Source organism: Vidua chalybeata, chromosome 1 (genome assembly GCF_026979565.1).
Source record: "Vidua chalybeata isolate OUT-0048 chromosome 1, bVidCha1 merged haplotype, whole genome shotgun sequence".
Taxonomy (NCBI): domain Eukaryota; kingdom Metazoa; phylum Chordata; class Aves; order Passeriformes; family Viduidae; genus Vidua; species Vidua chalybeata.
Window position 1 is genome coordinate 49443451 of NC_071530.1, and position 24865 is coordinate 49468315.

The following is a 24865-nucleotide window of genomic DNA, read 5'->3' on the forward strand; positions in this document are numbered from 1 at the left end:
TATCTTAGCATCTAAGAGGGCAACACTGCTAGGTAAAATATATGACAAACATATTGAAATCTTGAAAATATAATTATGTGTTTCTAAATACCAAAATGATTGCAAACGCAGAAAAGGCCTATCAAGAGGAAGGACTGCAAATCTATGGGGTTTTACTTTTTTCCTTAGCAAATGAGGAACATAAGATTTTTAAAGGCAACTGAAAACATGACATTAAAGCTCCAAGTCTTCTTTGACACATTTAGATTGAGGCAGAATGCCAAAAATCTTTCTCCTATCTCTGTAAGAGCCTCTTGTTTAAGATAGGTAGAGCAGAGGAGTTGGAAATAAGGTTTTAAAAGAGCGGTGAAAAAAATTTACCCTCTGTGTTACTGTAAAGCTTTAGGAACAGTTTGCAACATGTTTAGCAAAAAATAGTATATGAAACACATCTGGATTTTATTCATGCAGCTAAGAAGCTAAAACATAAAATACAGAAGTAAATCTATTATTGTAGTCTACATTTAGTTTGTATCAACAACAAATAATAAACCAGTTCAGACTGAATCAAGAAATTGTTGTTCCCCACTAATTTTTTTCTTCATTTTCAGATGTCATATTTTATTTTGTTATGCACATCTATGATAGCATTAATGCAGACATGTTCTTACAGAAGACAAGTGTGCCCTTAAACCTTTCATTATACACTGGAAAGGACATTACTTCATATGTACCTGCATTTCACACAAGGTTCAAATCTTATGAAACAAATCAAATCCAGGCAAGTCTGCAGTAAGAAAAATTGTCCAGCATTTTAGTGCTTCAATCTCCAAATGCTATAGCCAAGTGTCCAGTGAGCTTCCAGCACTAGATGGCCCCCTCATAGAGGGATTTGGGACCTGCAAAACTATCCTCTAGATTGTAAAAGTGATTCCAAGAATCTCACTCGTCTAGAGGCACCGTTTACACCTTTCCTTTCTAGAAATGAGCAGGCTTGAATTTCTAGAGCCCTATATGTGTATGATATATGAAAATCATCTGATACACAGCTGGCAACCAAAACTGAAACATACATCCAGAAAAAAAAAAAGGCAAATACAGAGTTCTTTTTCATTTGCTTCTTCACAGTACTATTTACATGAACTTAGACTTTAAAACATGTAAAAACAAGCACAGTGTGTGGGGCACTCAGAATGGGCTATGCTCTTAAACATCTCCATTGGAATAAAAAATACCCTAAACATGAAAAAGACACTAACCTCTATATCCGTTTGGAAGTTAAAGAGGTCTATTCTTTGCCAGTTGCTTCCATCCAGAGCTAAAACATTCCATGCCTACAGAAAACAAATACAGTTTATTTATTACTTCCACTGCCCACTCCCTTCATTTTCCTCTCAGTAATGCAAATATTTCAAACTTGACAATTTCAGGCAGCATTTAAAAAAAAAATTGTAGATATTAGTATTCATACAGTACGAAGTAGCTAAAAACATAGAATTTGCAGAAATTAATCTCAAATCTCATAAATGGATTGCACTTCAAAGGTTAATATGTTGCTACAAAACATATGGCAAAGCAAGATATTAAATGTGAAGCACATACACAGAAAGATTTAACCCTCCATTCTCAAAAAGCTTTTGTAAAGTTTTCTAATTAGTTACTTTTGCTACATCTAAATGGGAAAAAAAATAGCTGCAGATGAGATTCCTTTCAATAAAACCACACTTCCTCAACCTCACTAGTTACTATTCTGAGAAAACAGAAACCTTTCAGAAAACTGCTGACTTTCCACTATTAGGATCAGGCCTTTCTTTTCCATGTGCTAAGTTACATGTACATGTTTGAGAGCTTGTCCTTCACAGTCAAAGCAATAGTTGTTCAAAGTAAAGCAAAATTAAGAAGCCAGAGAAACACAGATATATGCAGAAAATGAGAGAAAAAAGAATACCACATCCAACTGACAAGTTTTCAGAGAAAGATAAAATTTATTCAATCACTTTGGTTTCCTTATGCAGTTTTGTAGGTTTTAGATGAAACCTGATGTTACCTGACTCACAAGACTTGCTGAAGTTGCAGGACAGGGTGATATGGGGAAAGAATGAAATAATTACACAATTATACATTAAAACAACCAATCAATTAACTCCCAAACCAAACCCAACTGTAAGAGAAGGAAGAAAAATATGAAATTAAGTTCATTTATGTAGTACAATAATATAGTTCATTGTACGTAGCTGATGTAGAAACAGAGTATTATTCATTTTATTTCAAGGAGAAAAAATTAAGACAAGCTAAACATAAAAACTTACTTAGCATGCCTTCACTAATATCTTGTGTGTGTGCCTTTTTCCTCCACTAGTAGTCCATCTACTTAACATCCATCTACTTTTGTACTTGGCAAGAAAATGATGGATCTACTTCTTAGACACATGGTGCACATTAACCAAACTACATGGAATTTTAAACAGCAATTATACCTGAAAAATAGTGTTATACAGCCACATGCTTTATAAAAAGCAAATGCCATCATGCCAAACTGGGCTTAATCCCTTCTCCAGATACAGAGCAAACAGGACTGGATATCTTTTCCACAGCCTTCAGACAGAACTGTCATACATAGCAACTAAGTCCACATCTACATACAAAACTGGGTCCACTGCTCATTTGCTTTAATAAACTAAGAGACTAAGAGAAACTAAGAGAAATTAAATTTTTTTTTTTAACAGGAAGTAGATTGCAATGAATCCCATGATTTGGATGTAATTAAGAGAACAGCATAGGGAACAACAAAAAAACCCAAGAGAAATACATACCTTGGAAACTTGTGCACAGCGACACAAAGTAACTATGTCCAAGAAAGAAAATATTCTAGAAAAAAAGGAAAACTACAATTAAAATGCTTAATTATAAATTCCAACTACTGTATGTATTCACATTTCTGTAGTTCTACAGAAAGACACCAGTTACAAAAGAAATAGGTCAAATTCTATATGAGTGTTTTATCAAATTATTTTTGGTTATTGAGACTTACAGAATAATATCACAGCTATCATCTATAGACAGTCAACACCAACATATGAGAACCCAACAGGTGCTGCTTCTGAAAATCTATTTTCTGTTCCCTCTCCCTATTATAACAGATAATTTTTTCTTCTTAATTCAGAGAAACTAGCTTATATTCCTTTAATTGTGCTACAATTAAGGAAATAACTTACACAAATACTGATGAAGATTTCAGAAGCTGGTGAAGAGTAAGAAATAGATAACACATAGATAAATCCAAGTTCAAGAATCTGAGTATTAATACAAGGGACAATGACCCAAATTTCTGAAAGGGTTTCACAGTGACTACCAAGTCTAATACAGTATCTTTTTTTAAAATTTACTCTGCAAGAAACAACTACAGATGAAAATTCAGATTTACTACTCTGATCATTGAACCAATTTTTCAGGGTTGTCAACTCTTAATAGTTTACAGAAAGAAATTTTTCACAGTTGAAATTAATTTTGCTAAATACCATTTCCAAACATAAACTAAATTGGTTCAGAGAATGTTCTCAGTGAAAAAGAAAGCATAAAGAATAAGCTTAAGCATAAAATAATTTTCTATTACAGAGAATGAAATCTATGAAATATATGAAAGACGTTCCTGTAATTCATTGATAAACTGCTATCTGATTGCCAAGGAACTTTTTCAGTCATCAAAATAATGAACAGTAATAAGAACAATTTCATATTATAGTTAGATATTAACATTGAAGAGCAAACAACTGGTAAAAGATGTTGAATTGAATCATGTAACATTCTGGTTACTGCTTTTCAAATGAAAATCTGAAGCTAGAGCTCAAAATGGATGCTTACATCTTAAACTGTTTTAGCTCTAGTAAGAACAAAAAATGTAATGAAAGTACTTCTTAATCATAACAACCTTCTGGATATTTATTATGATCACTTCAGATAGTAGTCATCCAATATTTCATTTGACACCTGGAAATTTTTTTCTTCTCTTTTTTTTACCATAGAGTAATATGCTTTCTCAAAAAACTAATAGCCAAGCAAACAGAAGGCAAGATGTTTTAAGAAGCTATGAAACAGTTTATAAAATCCTGTCAATAACATTTATTTTGGTAACATCTATTTTGACATTTGAGCATCCTTTCTGAGGCCTGTCCACTTTAGGAAACCTAGAGGCATTGAATGCACAAAGTACACAATGTGCTCAGAAAATCGCTGGACTGTTGAGATAAACACTGAGAAGTGTTCTCTCTCTTTTAGGAGCAGCATAAATATCAGCAACTCACCAGGAACCCTCTTCTGACATCACCTTTCTCCTCACCATGAGGGAAATGTCAGCGGACGAGGTTGTGGAGATTACAAGAGAGAGAGCTGCAAAAGCTTCCTGGCTTGCAGAAGCTTCCTCATAGAACCACTGTGAGAGTGGAACCTGAGGGTTATCTCAGATTTACAGCACAAAAGACAGATTTCCATGTTATTTGTACAATGAAAGAACTTGTGACACAATACTCTTGCCTAAATAAGAACATGACATGCTTTAGAAGTGAGGTATCCAGTTCTACCAAAATAAGAAACAACAGAGAATGCTGAGGAAAGGGTATTTTATACACCCCCACCACTCTTGAGTTGTCTGGCAGTCTGTCTTCATGTTTCATTGTTTATTGCTGTTAAGAGATTAACGCTCATGCAGGATTTCTGCTAAAAAAAAAAAGTTAAACGAAAACCAAATGGAGAACAGATGTATTTATTTTTGCTTCATTCTGTATGAAGTGACTTTTCAAAAAGTTAAAAACTGAAAGTGGTTACTCTATATTAAGAGAATAAATATTTTAGCAAGTGTAAACATTTGTGATGCTTTTAGGTTTTTGTTTTTTTTTTTTTTTTTGTTCTAGAGAAGAACCTTTCCTGCAAGGCAGCCCAAGCTGTCCCCATCAAAACAGGTAACAACATTAAGACACATTATCAGCAATCAAAAGCCCAATTATTACCCTTCGCTCAAACAGCACAATAGGCAAGATGCCAGAAAATACTTTTATAATTCCAAAGAGGCATCTTGCACATGTGCTTGAAAGCACTTTTTCCCATGTTTTTCTATTTATTTACCCTCTATAATACAGTCTTTCATGTGTACCGCTAACACACACTTGTATTCTTGTAGTCCCACAGAATTACTCAGAATTTCTAGCAAATCCTTAGCAGTCAGGAAAACTGGTCAACAAGGCACAAGACTCTGAGGTTTAAAGTAATTTCAAGTCTTTAAAAGACTTCAGAGTCTTTAAAGACTTTAAATGCAACCAACAAAATGAGATGGGAACAGACAGCGACATTGTCTGGCATTTGGGTGAAAGACCATCAGCAGGCACTTGCAACTTTAAAAAGTGGAAAAAACGACCAAGCAGGGCAGCTGCTGGTTGTATAGCACTTCTGTCCTTTATGACCACAGCTACGTAGGGGGAAGCAGCCAGCAGCAGGATTCATTTCCACTTCAGTCTTTGGCATGTATTAATACAAGGAAATGGAAATTAAGTTAATAAATTCACAGTAACATTTAGGATCATCTGTTCGGAGTTCTAGCGTCCCAGGCTATTCAATTCTCCCTAGTTAGCCTGTATTGAGCTCAAGAAGGAAAATACACTTAGCAACACTTGGAGCCCTTCAAGCCTTTTCATCCCTAGGCACACGACATTCTGGACATGTGCTTCATGAGTTTGGCCTTGGAGACTTTTCAATGTTAGCAGTCCCTGCAGCACACGTGAGCTTCATGCCAAAGGCACAAAGAGTTGTACAAGCTCAGAGTTCCTCAACTCCCTCACGGCAAACTAGCATTTGGCTGAAGTCTAACTTACAGAAAAGGATCTATTCTTTATTTGAAAGCCTTCAAGACATAGAAAATCATCACCTTCTCTGGTAGTTTGTTCCACTGGTTAATCACTCTGTCGAAATGTTTCCCTTATTTCCAAGGTGAATGTCTGACTTCCAGCTCTATGCCGTTTTCTACTTTTCTTCACCAAATTAAAGAGTGCTTTAGCAGTTCACACTTTATCCTCACCAAGTTTAAAATCCACTTATCATGTCATCTTTAATTCCTATTTTAACAGTTGTTTTACTTCAGTTCTTTAAATCTCCTTTTCTCTGCCCATTATTTTTTCAGCATGTTTCTTCAAATGTAGACATCAGAAGCATGTGGAGCATTAAAAATTTAATTAGTATCAACAAGGCTGTACACAGACATGAAGCATGATTTCATCACCCCCATTTTCAAAGCCATTTCAGGCCATTATAAGTGCCTTTTTGTCACAGCATCAGACAAGAATGTTACAGAATTTCACCCATTTCTTGCCTGCTTAAAAGCGCTGAAGTTAGGATTCATATTCTTCTACTCTGGAATTTGCTTGATAATACCCAAGATTCACCAAACCTCAGCATATGAGGGCCACAGACCTTCTAGGTCACCTTTTTGAGACATTTTCACTCCAATTTATATGATTCGGCCAACAAGAAGTGGTTGTCTACAGTCTCCAGCATCTTCCCATGTAATTCCACATGTGCTTTATTATTCTCTTGTGCTATAAATAGACTGCCCAATGTCTTTCCAAACACAGAGACAGCTGACTCCTAACATTGTTTCATTCCCTAAGGAGAAACAGAAAGAAACAAGCTATTTCTCAAAAGTCCAACGGTGTAGAGTGTACCTCCTACAGAGGGAGAAATCAATTTGTGCAAGAGACAAACTGCTTCTCTCTTGCTTTTGTAAGGCTCTTCCACATTTGATCACATGAAGAATATGCTTTTGAAGTAATACCCCAACAATTACTCATTGTAGGTATTTTGATACAATGCTATAAGGGTTGATAAAAAATGGATAATGAGATGCATGCAGTGAGTACCACATACAGACACTTTACTTCCTAGAAATTCTGGCCTTATCTCCAGAATTTGGTATGACAGAAACACCTTGTAATTTCTAAAAATCTTCACCAAAAATCTAAGATATGGGTTTGTTTATAACTGACTTGTTAATGGAATTCCACAACCAGAACATTTGGTTTTCATGCTGTTTAAATTTATAGTGGCTTTGCACACAAGGACAATAACAAACTTTATCAAAATGAAAACCAAAGTAATAAGGATGAGAAATGCCTCACTGAAGACAGTACATCAACTAGATAACTTGCTTAGAAAACCCTTTCAACTTTACCACACTGTCCAGTTGTTACAAAACATGCACACAACAAATCTGTTATGTCTTCCCCATTTTAGACTATGGATTTCTTACTGACTTGTACAATTCCTTGCATAGGAAATCTGTTCACATTAAAGTCCTTCACATGCAGTATGGAAGAGTAAAGCCTACATGCATGGAAAAGTATCAGGGAGACAAAAGTACAGCTTTCACAGCTTTGATTTTCTTTTTTTAGTAGTTTTTTTTCCCAGCATTTTCTCCATGCATGCCCAAGCAACAGTGGAAATGGGCATCAGACACTCAATTCACTATTTGTGAACACTAATTGTGTCTGAACACACACAGTGGCAAAGTCTGATAACCACCATAGAAACTGTCTTATATTTCTCCTAAAATGTCATACTTCACAGATACAAACCACATTTACAATTCGTTATACATGGAAGGTTTCTCTTCACCTTCTGTCTTCCATTTTACTAAACACCCTACTGAGGTATGAGGCATCTCATGGTTAAGTGTAGTCCAGCAGTGTGTACAAACACTAGAATAAAAATACGCAGGCTAGAAAACATACAGGTAAGATAAATAACTCATAGCCATAATTCAGAAAAGCATAATCTTTAATGAATATTAAATTCAATAAATAAACTTATAGCTACATGATTAAAATAGCAATGTTATTGCTGGTGTACTTCTGAACTTCATAAACTTTGCAGCTAAATCCTGTAATAACTTATTCAATAAAACCACAAAATAACACTTGTCCTGGAAAGATAAACAGTGAGGCATATTTAAATATAAAGGAATTTCACTATTTTCTATAAAAAAACCCCAAGTATCTTATCTGTCAGGACTGTTTCAATAGCAAAAGGCTGAGGAACACCAATTGCTACACAAAGCACATATCCATTGACTCATCTAATGCTTGACCTTCCAGGTCAATTATTAAAACAAACCCCTTTTCACTGCAGATGAGCTATTTTGTAAAGCAAAGCACTTAAACTAGGAACTCTGTTACATGCTCCAAAACTTTCCAGTAATTTAACCCTGCAGATTCCACTTGTAAACAACTCAGATCTTTTTCGCCTGATCTCCATAGAAAGTCTTTCAATAACAAATGCAGCACCAAAAAATACTTCTTTACAAGCCAAACCTCCTTTTCTTTCACCAAGGTACTTATTACTACAGAACATTGACATAAGTATTGGCAATTGCAAAATACTAGGCTAACTACAGGATGTCTGACATCTATTTTCCATTGCAACAGAAATCAGCTTTGCTGGATTACTTTTAGAAAGCATCTAACTTTTATGGTCTATATGTTACGTGCAGGACAAGTGGATCCTATTATTTATTCTTTGAAAATTAGTTTTATTTATTTGTAAAGTATGATCATGTATAACAACACAACAGCAACCTTTTCAGATACTCTCAGTATCTGAAACAAAATGCCCAATGATAAATTCAAAAAGGGCCAGTGTCCCTGCAACAGGCCAGTTCTGTTTAATTTTTCAGCCTCAGATAGTCTATAATTTTTAATATATATTTTATTTTTATTACGTGATTTTATGAAGTACAAATTTGGCAACAATAACACATCTTACTAAATACAAGCAGTTAGCCTAATGATTAATTCACAGTGGTTTAAATTTCAGCCCACAATCCTAATCCAACCTGCTGGCCATTCCAACTATTTTACAATTTCTTTTTTCTCATGAGTGAAGGGATTATAATATGGGCACCAAACAGCCAAAAATCCACTATACCCACCCTGCACAACAGTGGCTAGCTAGAGAAGTCGACAATTAACATGATGCACTGGTGACATGCAGCCTAGGGACACTCCATAAACCAAGATAGTTACTGCCACAGATGTTATGTGCTTTGGTTAGTTGCTGGAGTAGGATTCAGTAGACTTGATCCAACCTGTAGCTTTGCTAGTGGCCTGGAGGATGATCTTGAACAAAAGACTTCTCTTCCTGATGTCTGTTTGCATCATGAAAACACAGATAATAATGTTCACCTCTTCTGTAAATACTTCATGAATTACAGACCAAAAAGTCTAAGTATTTTTATGTATGGTTTTCTATTTAAAATATCTAGCATCAATATTTAAGAATTTTTTTTTTAGAAAGTAAGAGTATCTTTTGACTGCCTTTTTGTTCTTTGATGGCACTTTTCACATGGAAATGAGGAAGAACATTTCCCCCTCTGCCTCCATATAAAAAGCAGATTTCATTATATCAGTAATACATCTGAACATTTAGTTCTGATAATGAATGAATTAAGAGACTGAGTTTATTTAAACTCCAGTTTCAAGGTAAATAAAGCCCTACATCAAATTAAGTCTTCACTAAATATGATATTCCAAAGAGAGGTTTTGTAGCAAATAAAAGAAAAAAAAATTAAACAAAATAAATGGTAAAGTACAATTCCAAAGGTTGTGTAAATCATTGCTATATTCCTTTCAGCTGTTACTCCTCCTTCAAATACTTATTTACTTTTGTTTTGTTTGTTGCGGTGTGGCTAATCCTTTATCACAAGTATGTTCTTACTGAGAGATAATACCTGTAACTTGAACCAAGTAAAGCTAAAGCACTCCATTATAAGGAAGCCCCAAGCAGAAAGAAAATACTTGTTTTTCAAAATTCACAAATTTTACTTAGCACCTTGACACAATAAAACCCCACTTCCACTTTCATATCTCCTCTTTCTCATTAATGCAGTATACAAGAGCACTAGTGTGCAATTTTCTGCATCTTTTCTTCAAGCCTCTCACTCACATTTTTAAAGGAATTCCATCTGAAATACCGCTGCCCAAAACATTCCATTTTGAGTGTACACTGGCACTTGTTCATGAACAAAACCAAATCACTCAAAAATACTAAATAGAGGATGGCAGCTACCTACTCCAATTTCAAACTGAATTGTTGATATAATCATTTGCAAATGTTTTAGCATCTCATACAAAGAAGGCAGAAAATGCATACAAAGTGCCGACTGGTGAGGCAAAGAACTGAAAAATATAAACTTGCATCTGGAACTGATCTTGGTAAGAATTTCACAAGCACACAAACAATGCATGTAGCAGTGTAAAAAAAAGGTCAATATAAGACCTTCTTCACATTCTGAAGGGGGTATACTGACCACCAAGCATTGATTCAGCCTTTAGTTTTCTCAGGCAGAGCCCAAGTTCTGCCCTGAATATGAGATAAGTCACTGGGAAGTTTTAAAACACCATCCATCTTCAGAATAAAAGGAATTTTTTCTAAAAAAGGCTAATTAATGAGAAAATTGCAACTTACTGCACTGTCTGTGTGTATTTGAAATTAGATGCACTACCTTGAAGTCTGAAGACACAGAGAAATGAAACAACTATACATTGTAACATTACATAAATCATGTTATAGCAAAAATAGCATTGCTAATGTGATATTATTTTTTAAATTGCTGCCAAGCACATAAATATTCCAAAAGAACCCTGTGTATCTTATATAGTCCTAAAATAATTATAATTCTGTTGTTTTTCTAGCTAAAGATCAAAATATTTAAATAATTTCCAAAGGCTTTATCTTGTCCATGACCTGTGCCTGTGGCTCATTCAGCTCATTTACTCAGTTTAATTTCTGATCACTTTTTGGGAGGTAAGGACCACTGGAAATGAATATATGACTCCACAGAAGCGAGTCAGGATTTGCTATTATGCTATCATCTGTTGCATTATTTTTGCCTGCTTCTTGTCAGTGTTAGTCTCTACATTTCTAGTTAGTAAATATTTAAAGGATACCCACACTGTATTGAATAGCATGAATTAGTGCTGCTCTGCACTAATTCTTTGGAGAGATGTATTTCAGGCATGTTAAATTAAAAGACTTAATGAAAAGTACTTGTATGAGGCAATATTAGAATTTACTTAACAAAAACCATAGAATTGTGAAAATATACAGAAAAGAAGTCTTACTTTCATAAGAAATATAATCCCTTCGGTTTATAATCTGTGAATAGTTTATATACTTGCATCAATTTGGCTCTTTCTAATTCTAAATAGTTTAACTGTAATTGTTTGGCAGACTACTATAGAGGACTTTGAAGACTTGCAAAACATTCTAAAATCAAAATAAAAGACTGCATATGCATTATAAAACTGGAATGTTCCCCTGAGACTGTCAAACACTAAACAGCAGTCTCAACTATTCAGGGTGAAATATTTCCCTATTTAATTATACAGATCCTTGTAGTGGGGAAAATGAATCATGTCTGAGATGACAGATTGTTTTTTCCTTTCCCCTTCAAAACACATATATTGTTTTTCTCCTTACAAAATTCTTACCAAACACAAACTACTCCAGACAAAAGTTTTATATTTTTCAGTTCTTTGACTCACTAGTCAGTACTCTGTATACTAAGATACAGCAGACAAACTTTACAGCAATTGTGAGCCATTCAAGTACCGCCAGTTCCTAGCTAAGAAATTCCCACGGCATTATGACAATGTCTTTCTGTAGACTTTACTGTATTTCTTTTCTATTTCCCCCACAGTTAAGCACACAGATGGTAAAGCATCACTTCAAATATATCAAATACTGTGTTTGACTTCACCAGTTTTAAGCTTATGGTAACATTTTCTCTACAATAATGAACACACTAAAAGCTCAGCAAAAAGCAGTATGCAGTAATAAAAACAAAGAATAGAAACATTAAAACTTTATTATCATGAAAAGCTTTATTAGATGAAAACTTCAACCTTCAAGATGCATAATATTGCCTACAAGAAGAGCTGCTGCTGGAACACCACTCCTGGGTTCCTCTCCTAAAGTCCCAAAACTTTACTTATCCTCTTCTAAATCTGATTGACCACTCAAATTTTGAAACTGATAGCTAAGATCAACTCGTAAGTACATGCACTCAAAAAGTATGGTTTACAACAGAATTCACAATAGTTTCTACATTTGTGGTACAATTTATGAAGTTGGTACTTGGTAGGCGGAAAGGAACTGAAAATGGTTTAAGCAGCTGAAAGGGACAAACATCTCTGTTCCTTAAACTTGAGCTTTTTGTAAAAAAACTTACAGTTTTCACAGTACAGAGCATTAGCAGGTAAAATACAAATGAACAAATGTTATCCATCTTTCTACATGCCAAAAGAACTGCCTGTAACTCTCTTTTCAAAAGTACATTATTACTTTTTATCAACCCACCCCCCCAAAAAAAAAAATCAGGACATTCTAACATTAATTACATAGACTTCATTTTTTTGTTTCAATTTATTTTCAAATGCACACTGTAACTGTAATAATCCATTGTTTTAGGGTTTTTCCCCAGCAATTAAAAACAAAACAAAAAAAAAAGATGAGCCACTTTAAGGCAGTGACATCCTACTAGAAAAGTTACCATTAAAATTATATTAGCCTGACTTGAATTCTCATTCTTCTGATGACAGATAGGAGTTTATGAATTTCAGACACCAACTCAATTCTACAATTAATGTCCTGTATATTCAATTGATGCTTTATCATAAGCACATAGGCTAACAAAAAAAATAAAGCTACAATCATCCAAAAACTGTTTAAATTACACAATATATAATACCACCACACTATCCTTAAACATCATACAAATGAGCATTCATTCAACCTTTTACTTCTTGCAATATGTAATAGTAGAGGGGAACAAGCATTCCTTGCCAACTGGCAAACTAATAGCACTTCAACAGCTAACAGGGGTGAAAATTTATCCTTTAGCCTGAATAATACAAAAAATTTTTTTAGAGGCAGACTATTTCTTTCACAGGTAAAAATATACTCCAATATTACAAATAAAAATGAATGTCCATAAACCAGAAAAAGTTACAAATTAAATACCTCCCTTTCTCCACTCCAGCTACACCATCAACCTCAAAGTATAACTGGCCCCTCCAAACAAGAGTCTTCTTCAAAAGCACCACTGTCAATATTAATCAAATAGCCTCTTCCTTCTCTGCCCAGTTGTCTGGGTCTGCTTGAGAAAGAACAAATAATCTCTCATTTCTTAACCTTTCAAATGAATTTTGTGCCTGAGAAGCTGGGGGTCTCAACAATTTACGTACAAGCATAGTAGATACTCCACAGAAAATGTGGAACAGACATAACACTGGCTTGAAAACCTTCCAATATAATTCTGGTTGTTACATTAGTAATAGTAATAACTGCAATCATAACATTAAAAGTGATGACAATGATGAACTGAAGTAAAAGATTACTGCAAGGGATTACTTCATTCAACTTTAGAGTATGCAAGTATAGTAACACTATTCGACAAATACATTTCGAAGTGGTTTTATTCTGTTGGTCTACCATCAGGAAAGTTTTTCAATTTTAAAGGAAAAAACTCAACTGAGTGCTTGTTATAGCCAGATTACATAAATTTAAATAATTTGTGCAAATGAGAACAAGACCAATTCTGGAAATAGAAGAAACTGTGTTTACATTTAATTTGCAGGTATTTGTAACAAGATTTTAATTTCATTTTTTCCACAAGTCCAATAAGGGTTTTTTAAAAGTCGGCTGTAGTGCTAACAGTTTTCATACATATCTGATACAAGCAAGAAGCAAAATAAGTACATTTGATGACACTTTCAATGGTATTTACTGTTCAATTCCAGCTCTCTGAGCAAAATGTTTCCACTGTAACTGGTTTACTCTCCTTTTAATTAAAAGGTAGACTGCATAGCTAATAAAGGAAAAAATAATTAGAATATTAATTACACACAGTGCAGCAATATTTAAGCTCTCCTGTCATAACCATAGGGCAAGACAATTTTAAAACATGTTGTAGCATGAACAGATCCTGTTTCAGGAGTCGAAAGGCATTCAGACTCAGGCTTACAACAGCCTTTAGGCGCAGGCTCATAAAACAAATTCCCCACTGATAAACCTTTAGACAGGCAGGTCTGTGCCCTGAAACTTCCTTATATATCTAAACCCTGCAGGGATGAGAACCCAGATGCATGTCCCTCTTTCTAACATGCTCAGCCATTGGCCTTGTGAGTTTGTCCCTGCAGCAGTACAATTTCAAAAGGAGATTTACAGAGCACCTCTCCTTCCATTCCATTTCAAAACCCTGATGATCAGCACAGTCTCGTGGGTATAATGAAATAAGCACTTTATTTCCCTCTGGCAGAGCAGACCCAGTCCTAGCATTCAGCATGAGCTCATCATGTTCTTTATGGAGAAAGCTGACAGTCCCAGTTCAGTTTCTCAGATCATCAACTCTTCTAGCCACATCTGCAACACTACTTTAGTAAATCACCATGCAATTGCAAAAAGGACATATGTGCACAAAAAAGATGGTTGGCTGAATCAGTTCTGCGTATGCTTGGCCTGGGATATTTTATGTTCTTGTTCCAGCTCCACGAAGCCTTTCAACCCTGCAAAAGGCTTCTTTAGACACTGCTGTAACAGTGTAGTGGCAGGGATTAGCTGCACCACTTCCTCAAATGCAAGATAAGCCTCAAGGTGCTTTGTACAAAGCTATCTTGTATATAAGAACAAACAGCTAAGCCACTGGTAGAGTCTAATTACTTGTTTGATTGGATTTTATTCCTGCTGAATTCTTTAAAATCAGAGAATCACAGAATGGGTCAGGTTGAAAGGGAACACAGAGGGTCATGCAGTCCAACCTCCCTGTTCAAGCAGGGTCATCCTGGAGCACATGGTACAGGATTGCATCCAGATGGTTCCTGAATATCTCCAGTGAGGAAGACTTCATCACCTCTCTGGGCAATCTGTACCAGTGCACGCTCACCCACACAGTAAAGAAGCTCTTTCTCATGTTCAAGCAGAACTTCCTCTGCTCCGGTTTATGCCCGTTGCCTCTTATCCTATTGCTAGGCGCCACTGAGAAGCATCTGGCTCCATCCTCTCTTGGCATCCTCCTTTCAGGTACAGATAAACATTGATAAGGGCTCCTCTCAGTCATCTCTTCTTGATGCTGAACAGGCCCAACTCCCTCAGCCTCTCTCTTAGGAAAGATGCTCCAAAAGACATCCTTACTATCTCAGTGCATGATACTTTTCACTACCTAAACCATATAAACAAATTATAGTCTATCACATAAATGAGATACTTAGCATCCATAACAGTGAAAAGGACAGTCATTTCCACAAATATTGGGGAGTCTTAATGCTTGAAAAGAAGTGCTTGTAGATCATGATTTTTAGCTAAGGACATCCTACACTGACTTTTATCTTGTGGTTCATGTGTGGCATTGAGCTCAACAAAGCAAAAGGTATGAGAATTCCTGTTCAGGGCATCCTTCAGTGACTGTCTCTTTTAATCACATTTTCTAAACAGTTCTAAGAGTCTAATTACAGTCTGCCACCATATGGAATGTATGTCAACAAAAATGAAAAGCCTTTTAAAATTCAATTCCTTTAACACAGTCTGCTTTTTTAATACCATTGAGAGAGCATTGTGATAGTCACAATGATTTTAGGAGCATTTTCTTTGTGCACAAGATGCAAAATACCATTGAGACATTCTTCCACTTCAAAACAGACTGAAGAAGTGATATACACACAAGCTGACCCAAACATCTCTTCAGTATATTAAGGAAAAAAAAGAATCAGCTCAATTTTAATAACACCACCACTAAAAACTGTAATTGCACCATCATAACCAAACATTCTTTCTTTTTTTTTTTTTTCTTTCACCTTAAGGATTAGTCTGTAACAAATCCTCTCTGTAGGTACAGAAGATGTTGCTGACCTGGTTCAGTTCCAGCTCTGCAGTGGCCACATCCAACCAAGCAATAGCTCCACATTTGGCAGTTGGTTTATACTTTGCTTCAAATCAACTTTCAATCATATGAGAGCATGAAGACACCCACCAGTCATGGGCTGAACTTACTGATCTTGGTATTCTAGGTAACTTTTGCAAAGATGATCCACTCAAACACTAGCAAACAGATAAAATTTATGAGTAACCCAATGACTACAATAAGAAAGATCCCACCCTGTTGGTTCTACCTATACAACACAGACTGGCAGTAATAGTAATAGACAGACCTTTTCACTGCAGTGACTTTTTTGGAAGCTCTGACATTAAATTTGGTGTTTTTTTTTTGGTTATAATAAAGTTCATGGCACAAAAAGTGTGAACTACATTAGAGAATTAGACTCTTCAGACACATATAAAACATTAAGAGTGTAGAAGACCTGACTACTTGGCACACCAAAGTTTTTTGGACATTTTATTTCACTTCTTTTTCTGACATGTAAGTCAAAAATCACAACTAAATTACATCTTCCATGGTACAGTATAACTTGAACACATTGAAACAAATCAAGGCAACAAGCTCAAGAATTCCAAGAACTAAATCAGGTGTGTTATTTATTTCAAGAGGATTTAAGAAAGAATGAATAGCATTTGACAGCCTGTAAGACACATAAGCAATGTACAATCCTCAGGTTTTTATTCCTTAAAATGTTATGTAGAATTACCTTAACAGAAGTTCTTTGGGTAGTTTTTTGTTAATAAGGGCTTCATCATTATTTGAGAAAACCTAGAAACAGAAAGAAAATACACTATTTTAAAAACCAACATGAAAAACATCTTTTAAAGAGTCTATTCACCTCCTTAGGTGCTTAATTCTCTTCAATTACTGTTAATATCAAGTTTTCAACATGTTAGTTGTCCATACTATAAAATTATTTCAATGTAGAAAACAAAGCCACACCCCCATATACACCTGCTCTTCCCTAGTGCTAATTTAACCACACAGAAATTGTGGAGCAACTTAATAATTATGAAGCAAGCACACTTACACTGCAAAAAGTATTTCAAGCAGTAGGGAAACTTCAAGCAAAACATGTACAAACACACATTGGCTACACAGTCCTAAAACTGTCCCATAACAAAAAAAAAATCAAAACTGGAAACTTCCCAGTTATTCAGGTCCCTCCTTTCATTGTCTACGGTGCAAATACTTTCGCCTAGGCATGTGAATATGGATAAAATATAATTATCTGCATGTTTAAAGAATTTAGTGTCACACATAGGGCAGCAACTGCTATATAAGCAAAGTAAGCAGGTCAAGAAATGCTACATGAAAAACTGAAAATACCTCTTACCCAAACTTCATATTATTAATACATATCCTAAGAGGGGGGAAAAAAGAGAGAGGCTAAAAGAAAACACCCAAGGAAAAAAGCAGGCAATACTAAGATTATATAGTCAACAGCTAAATAAAAAGACTAAAACAAAGATGTTGACCAGATTTACAACTTAGTCTAAATATTTAGGTTTGAGAAATTTTACCACAGGAACATAGCACTAAACAAAATAGAAGGTGAAATGGAATTTAAGGAACCATGGCAAAGACTGGAAGATGTCAAAGTCACAAGCAATCTGTGTGTTAAGAGAAGAGCTTTAGGGAGTTCATTTGCTGTCCATAATGCCAGAAACAAAAACTAGGAAGAAGGATCCAAAACAGATTGAGTTTTCTGAACACTAAAAGGTAAACATGAAAATCACACAAAACATTAAAACAACTGGAAGAAATCTTCTCCCTTTATTTAAGCATATGCTGTTCTTGACATCAGGGTATTGTTGCTCATCCTACTATCCACACACACTGAATACTTGGAAACTATTTGCTTTGCTTCTTGTTTAAAAAAATGAAAAAAGGAAAAAGGTCCATAAAAGCAAAGAAAGAAAAGAAAAGCTGAATATAAGCTTGGCTCTGTCTTCAAAAAGGAAGTGAGACTGAAAAAATTACACACCTGGGAATTTTGAAAGTATCTCCCCAAAAATATTGTAAAATTTGAAAATTTGAGCCTCCTTCTGGCTGCTGTCAAGAACCTTTTCTCTCTTCCAGTACATCCTAGACTGATTTCAAGTTTAACTGCATACTACTGTTTCAATTTTGACAGAGATTTCTTCATCCACTACCTCTGTGCACAACTATCCACACATCTAAAGACAATAAAGCTCTCAACTTTCAATAGGACTGACACGTTTAATCAAGCTTCCTTTTTCAGCAACTGGAGCAGCATATTTATTCACAGACTGGGGACTACAGGTATTCGAAGCATAAAACAACCATGAACATATATTTTAATAGGACAATTTTAGCTCCTTCAGAGAAGAGGCGTTGGCTTTAAGCACCTCCACATGGCTGACCAAAGGCTCAGCTTTGCTCTGGTCGTTTTATACCCAATATCCATTGCTGCTGGTATTTTCAGCCTTTAGGCTGAAATATACCATGTACATCAATGACATTTTTAGAACTGGTTGACTGATTCTGACTTTGACAACTCATAGGTTTATGAATTATCCACATGTGTGCCACTTTTATATTATATGCTACTCAAAATTTGCAGTTTGGGGCCTGAAAACAATAGCATATATTGGGATTTTGTTTTTTAAAGAACAGTCTGTATGTCTAATTGTGTTTACAGCAGAACTCACTCAGGAAAAAGGGGCATATATGCCATCCTCATAGAAGTTAGGATCACTACAGAGTCAAATAAGGAAATATTCCTGTGCATTGCAGGTTAGGAACATAAATCACAAAAAAAGGATGTCACCACCAAGAGAGCATTCAAAGTCTGTGGCAAAACAGACAAGTTAACTTAGATCTCATTAATTCTGGTTGAATCTGAACATTCAGTATCACAGACCTAAAAATCCTCTTTTAATTTATAATTATTCCATAGCTGCAGATAATGCCTCAAAAGTTATATCATCTAGCAGACACATATATGCATAAGCATATATTTTTAAATACAGCTATTTTGCAGACTGCTACTAGTTTACATGTGTGCTGTCACTTTGCCAATATTAAAAAAAAAATCTAATTATACTTTTTTTTTACCCCACAGATTCTCAATTATACAGAAACATGGAGATATACATATAGAGATACATATATATATATGCTCATTGTGTGAGGATAACACAGAATTTGAGTTAGTAAGGTATGAGGCAAGTTGCTGTAAAGACCTGAGCACGCATTATAGCTCTTTGTGTTAAACAGTATTTCCAACTACTCATCAACAGAAGTGAATTCACTACAAATCACAGCACAGTAGTAAGTACTGTCCCATTGAGGCCAAGCTGAAAAGCTAAACCTACAACCAAACCAGCAACTCTTAGGAAAAAGGCTTATAATCTTTATATTTATGTAAGAATATTTTAAAGTTGGATGGACAAACTATTTTGAATACATGACAGCTTATCTGATCAATGTGGTTCATTTAGGAATTCCAATTAAAACTGGAAAAAGCACAGTTTTTACTACATACTACAAGAAGTGTGTGACCTGCCCAGCCACACAATGTACCACACCTGCTACACCACCCACAGATGAGGCTACAAACACATTCAAAGCTGTTTTCCCTCAAACAGTAACTTTGGTGTGTTCTTGTACATATTAGCAGCATTTCTCATATAATAACGTATTATTATTATGGAATAAGCACATCTAGAAAAGTGAAAGTGTCTCTTTATTGAACTCTTTCACTCTGTAAAAGTTTATTAGCCTCTAGAGCCATATTGCATTTGCATCTCAGAAGAAGAGAGGGGCTGCTTTAAAGGCTCCTCAATAAGTTTTCCCCCTAACAGAGAACAGACACAGGACAACTGGAGTAGTAATTTTCTAGATAAACATTTGTAACATGATTTCAAATGCATGCAAGCAGAGAAAGAAGACAGAAGGTGCAAATGACAATATATTAATTGTTTGAACAGTTTCTGATGATTTAAAACTTCCACTGATGAAGCAAAAACCCTAGTACATTCATGTATTGTTCTTCTTTGTTTTTACTTATTTTTTATTACATAACCTCTAGTTTTCTGTTTCTATTTATAAAAAAAATCCAACAGAAACATTCAGTTAAGGAAGTGTCTGATCACTGTAACAATATTATAGTATTCTTGTCAAATATGATTTTTTTTCTTTACTTACAGATCGTGCTGACAATTACATGCCTCAGTATACCTGTACAAAATAACAATGAAGAATACCCTGAATGTAGAAAGTATACTTCTCCTCTCTTTGCTTTTGTATTTGGTAGCAAGTTTTATTGCGTTAATGATAGGGTATCTCAAACTCTGCAAAAGTATGGTTTTAACTGTATAAAATCCCCAAATACAACAGACAAATCTGTGCACAAGGAAAAAGGATGCAACTGAACATATGTAATAAATGTTACTCTAAAACCAGTTTTAAATTTCCTGCAAACACGAGAAGAGTTACAGAAGATCTCTACATTCTAAAAGAATTGCAAGGACAAATAACACAAGACAAAATCCACAAGAGTAAACTGTAATTCCTTATTACTTGAATCTTGAGCCACCTCTTACATTTCTTAACTGATGTCTCTTGGTACTTAACTGATCTTCACTGTACTTTTGGAAGATTGGTAAAAAGGGAGTATTTTCTTTAAAAATTACCAGATGGTTTCTTACATTTTATTTCTTTAGCAACTACATTTTTAAAAATCTCTTTATAATATAAACAAAGCACCCATTGTGTAAATCTGTGAAACACAGAAAGGCTAATCTCCCCATTTGAATTCCCTTTCCATATTATTAAACATACTAATCGCCATGAGTCCTAGAACATAACTTCTTGGTACACCATACTTAGCATGCCACCACTGAAAGCACCACATTAATCTCTTCTGGTCTAACAGCTAGTGATAAGGGTCTCCTGTTTTCAGTAGAATTAATGAGACAAAGAAGTCTTTTCTGATATAGTTATTTGAAGATCAAAATAAGGTTATACTACTAATTTTGGTGACAGTCCTTATATATATGTTTTTAAGCATGCAATTTCAGTTGTCATTCAGTCCTCTATTGAAGAGGACTATTTTCTTAACAGATGAAACAGTTTTGGTAGCAGCTCATCCATTATGGCTCAGTTCCACTGAGATATTTATGCATCTAATTTTCACTGAAATCAGAGTAGATAAGGACTTTCAACCTGTCAACTTCTCAAATCAAAAGTTATTAAAAACCCAGACTCTCAAAAATAGCCTTGCTTAGTAGCATGCTAAAGGAATTATGAGCAAAAGCAGGTTTGGGGAAGAAGACGTGTGAAAGACTCTAAAGAGCATCAGCAAAAGGCATATATACTGAAAACAAGACTGAAGTATTTATCAATTCAGGAAAAAAAACGACATTGGGTCATTTTCACCAAAGGAGACAATAGGCTGGAATTAAATCCATATATTTCCTTCCTTTCTATGGTTGACAGAGCACACATCCAATTTCAATTGTAAATACAGCCATATGTATAAAGCATCAAGTCTTTCAGGTTTTCACAGGCAAGAACAATTTTTATTAAGTATTATCCATGCAGTAATAGACATGGTAAAACCAAACTTTAAAGGAAAATCCTGAGAAAATAAAATTATCGTTTTATTCAGTACCTTGATGTGCAGATTTTTGTTGCCAAACACAAAACCCAGCAGCTTGCTGCATATCTCTCCTCCTCTATTGAGACACCTAATTGTTACCTGTGCAATTTTCTTTTTGTCATGGTATTGAAAGCAATTGGCTTTGCTACCCAGAGCAGCTCACAAGCAAACTAAAGTAATGAATGGCATCCTAAAAAACTCTCTATTTAAATACACCACAAAAATGGAGGAGGAAGAAGAGGCAAAACAACCTTCCTTTACCATAAATTTCAGATTATCCCATGTTACACTCTAGCACAAGTGTGTAAAATTCTCTAATGCTCAAAGAATTACTGCTAGCTAGATCTTCCTCCAGAAATGTACAATCAATGCATCAGACAGGCAGAACCATTTAACACCATGCAAGTGGCAAAACGTATCCAGGCAACAAAAGGAGCGTTAGACAGGATATACATTGCCAACAGAACTGAAGTAAGTGATATCGAAGACACAACAACTGATGACACAGGACTGCTGCTAAACTAGAACCCATGGTAAAGCTTTCTGTATAATCAATAAAAATTATAACACACTAAAATTAATGCAATCCCATCTTGAACCAAGCTTGTCTACAGCAGAGACAGACTGGCAAAATCTTTTATTTCAACACACAGATACTGTCTGCCCTCCAGGCTCTTGCTCGTATGCTCCAGCTGTTCACCCTGCTCTGGCTCAGGCTATGCCTTTGTGAATTTTAAAATTCAGCCTTCCTGGCCTGCTGTGGTTACTAACATTTTCTTCCCTTTGGACACACACTACCAGAGCCCAGGGCATGGTCTTCAGTAGCCTTACAGCTTCCTCCTGGCTGCCACATATGCCCTGTTTCTTTTGCACTGGTCTTTCCTTGGGGTATTTTCTCTTCTAACGCTGTGATGACAAATTGACTGAACAAAAGCAACACCTCATATCAAATACTTCTGTTCTTATTGTGCTGGTCATCTTAAAGAGTCAAGGCTCACCTTCAGAGAAGAACAAATGCACCTGAGCACATCTCTCTGTTTTTCCTTAATATTTTCCAATGACGTAAGGCTGACCTGTGGCCCCTTATAAGGGCCATAATGCTTTTAAAATTTCCCCAGAATAAGTGCTGTTTAACATAATAAAACCTTCCAGGCAGAAGCAGCTGCCCACACTGCCCACTTTGCTGCTTGATTCTTTTCCAGAAAAGCCATCATTCTTGTTTTGCCAGCACTGGTATTCATACCACATCATTCACATTTTACTGGAGGGCATCAGCCTGGCTCTCAAGGCCCCGTTCTTACTAGGTGACAGAACAAGCTCACTCGTGAACTTCAGAGCTGCTGCACAACTGATGTCTGCAGCTGCACAACTCTACCTCGAGGCCTCTGGCTGCTCCAACTCAAGCGCCTCCCAGTGCAGAGCAGGAGGTGCTTGGAGGTTGCCTTTCCTGCCGCCTCGAGCACACCAGCCCGTTCTCAGTTGCTCAAACAGCTCTCATCACCCTTTCCTGTGTGTTTTTCTGAAGGGCAGTCACCTATTGCCAACAAAATATTTGGAAATCACCACTCAAGCCTTTTAAAGAATACAGCTTCATTCCTGCAAGCAGCCAGGGTATTAAGGTCTAACAGGTTTACCTGACCTGTTAGCTGAGATACCCATACCCTAATGCAAGACTCAGCCTCTCTTACTAAGTCACCAAAGAGACAGCAATTCTCTGACTCCAGTGTGATAGTTCTTAGTTTCGCTTGTTAGAAAGGGGAAATCCAATGGTTTGCAGATTAGTGATTGTCCTAATTACTTGCAGGCCTAAAATTCAGTTGAAAGATAACATTTTATCAATACTTGCTATCATGTAACTGGTGTTTGGTAGCCAGCATGGCAGAAAACATCATGTTCAATCCAATACCTCACTAAAAGAAAGAGGCATTACACTTTATTGGCAAAAAAGTTTTGCAAGCTCTACTTTCCCTATGCTACTCTGAGATAGGAGCTACATGGAAGACTAACCCTTTGTTTAAGTGCACCCAGCTCACATTTGCCTTTCAAGGCATCTAGTTCTAGCCACTACCAGAGATGGCAGAACGAACCTAAACCGCATAGAAAAATAAACTACTCCTTACCTAATCTTCCCTGACTAGAGACTAGTTCAGATCAGGAAAGAAAAAGAAATAAAATAAAAAATCCAACAACTACCATATGAACACTAAGAAATTTGGAAAAAGCTGTTAATTGTATCCCCATATATTCTTTAAACATATGCAGAGAGACAGCTGAAAAAACAGGTTTGACGAAGTTTTATCCTCATCATCTGTTAGTCATATACTGATTGGCAAATCTTTCCTTCAATTTGCTTTCTCTTAAAAAAATAATGACTGAACATCTCCTTTTTCAGATAATTATCCATTACTTGTCTTTTAAGATTATACCCTTCTGAATAGTATGTGATGATGCATTTAGACATCATTCCTAAAAAAACTAAATTAAAATAAATCACTTAATTAGCAGTCCAATATATAAAGTACTTTGAAGTAGAATATGGGGAAACCCATATCATCATCTTTATGGTCTCGTAAAGCAACAGACCCATTAATTAATGGGAGAATGGCAGAAAATTAAAATCAGATGGATGAAGCAGTTGTTGCCTGTAACTCATCACAAGGGTACAAAGTAGCCCTTCACAATGTTGATTATACATCATACAGATTCTGTATTTCTTGACCAGGTAAATGACAAACCCCTCTTTAAGCATCAAGCAGAGTCTCAAATATAAATTGCTAAAGCCTAAGTTTTAAACACCTGAGAAAGGTTCTTTTCTTTGACCACTCAAGTAACTTTGAGACCCTAAGCAAAAATACTGGAGACGATTCTAAGGTAGTTTCCATCACATCTACAAGGACTGTGTGCTCAAGTTACTAATTGTGTGATCACAAAAATAATTCAGCTGGTGTCACGCCATTTTGTAGAATCATGCTATAAATACACATTCTCAAAGGCACTCAGAACATGATATGTTCCTGAACAAAATCAGTCCAGGAGAAAAGTTAGTATCCATTCATTTCAAAGTAGCAACATTTGCCTAGGGATAGCCATGTAGTTTCAGCCATCCAAATTTAATCCACATCACGGATTCAGAACCCTTAGGAGAACACCTATCAAAACTTCTCTGAATCCCCACTTCTACATATAGCTGTTTTTACTGACATACATATGGCTAAGTTTTATTCCCAGTCTTCAATACCAGCATACAAACTAACAGGTTGATGGCACGACAACAGAGACCTGAAATC

General features: G+C 35.6%; 1 protein-coding gene across 1 annotated transcript in view; it reads right to left on the reverse strand.

Annotated features, from left to right (window-relative positions):
• The window catches only part of FBXL2 (F-box and leucine rich repeat protein 2), a 51402-nt gene that overhangs the window by 20883 nt on the left and 5654 nt on the right, over positions 1-24865 (reverse strand). The window contains exons 2-4 of the mRNA XM_053951510.1: positions 16656-16717; positions 2793-2847; positions 1239-1313 (exon numbers count right to left, since the gene is read on the reverse strand). Coding sequence (XP_053807485.1) covers positions 1239-1313; positions 2793-2847; positions 16656-16717 — 192 coding nt within the window. The remainder of the gene's footprint in view (positions 1-1238; positions 1314-2792; positions 2848-16655; positions 16718-24865) is intronic.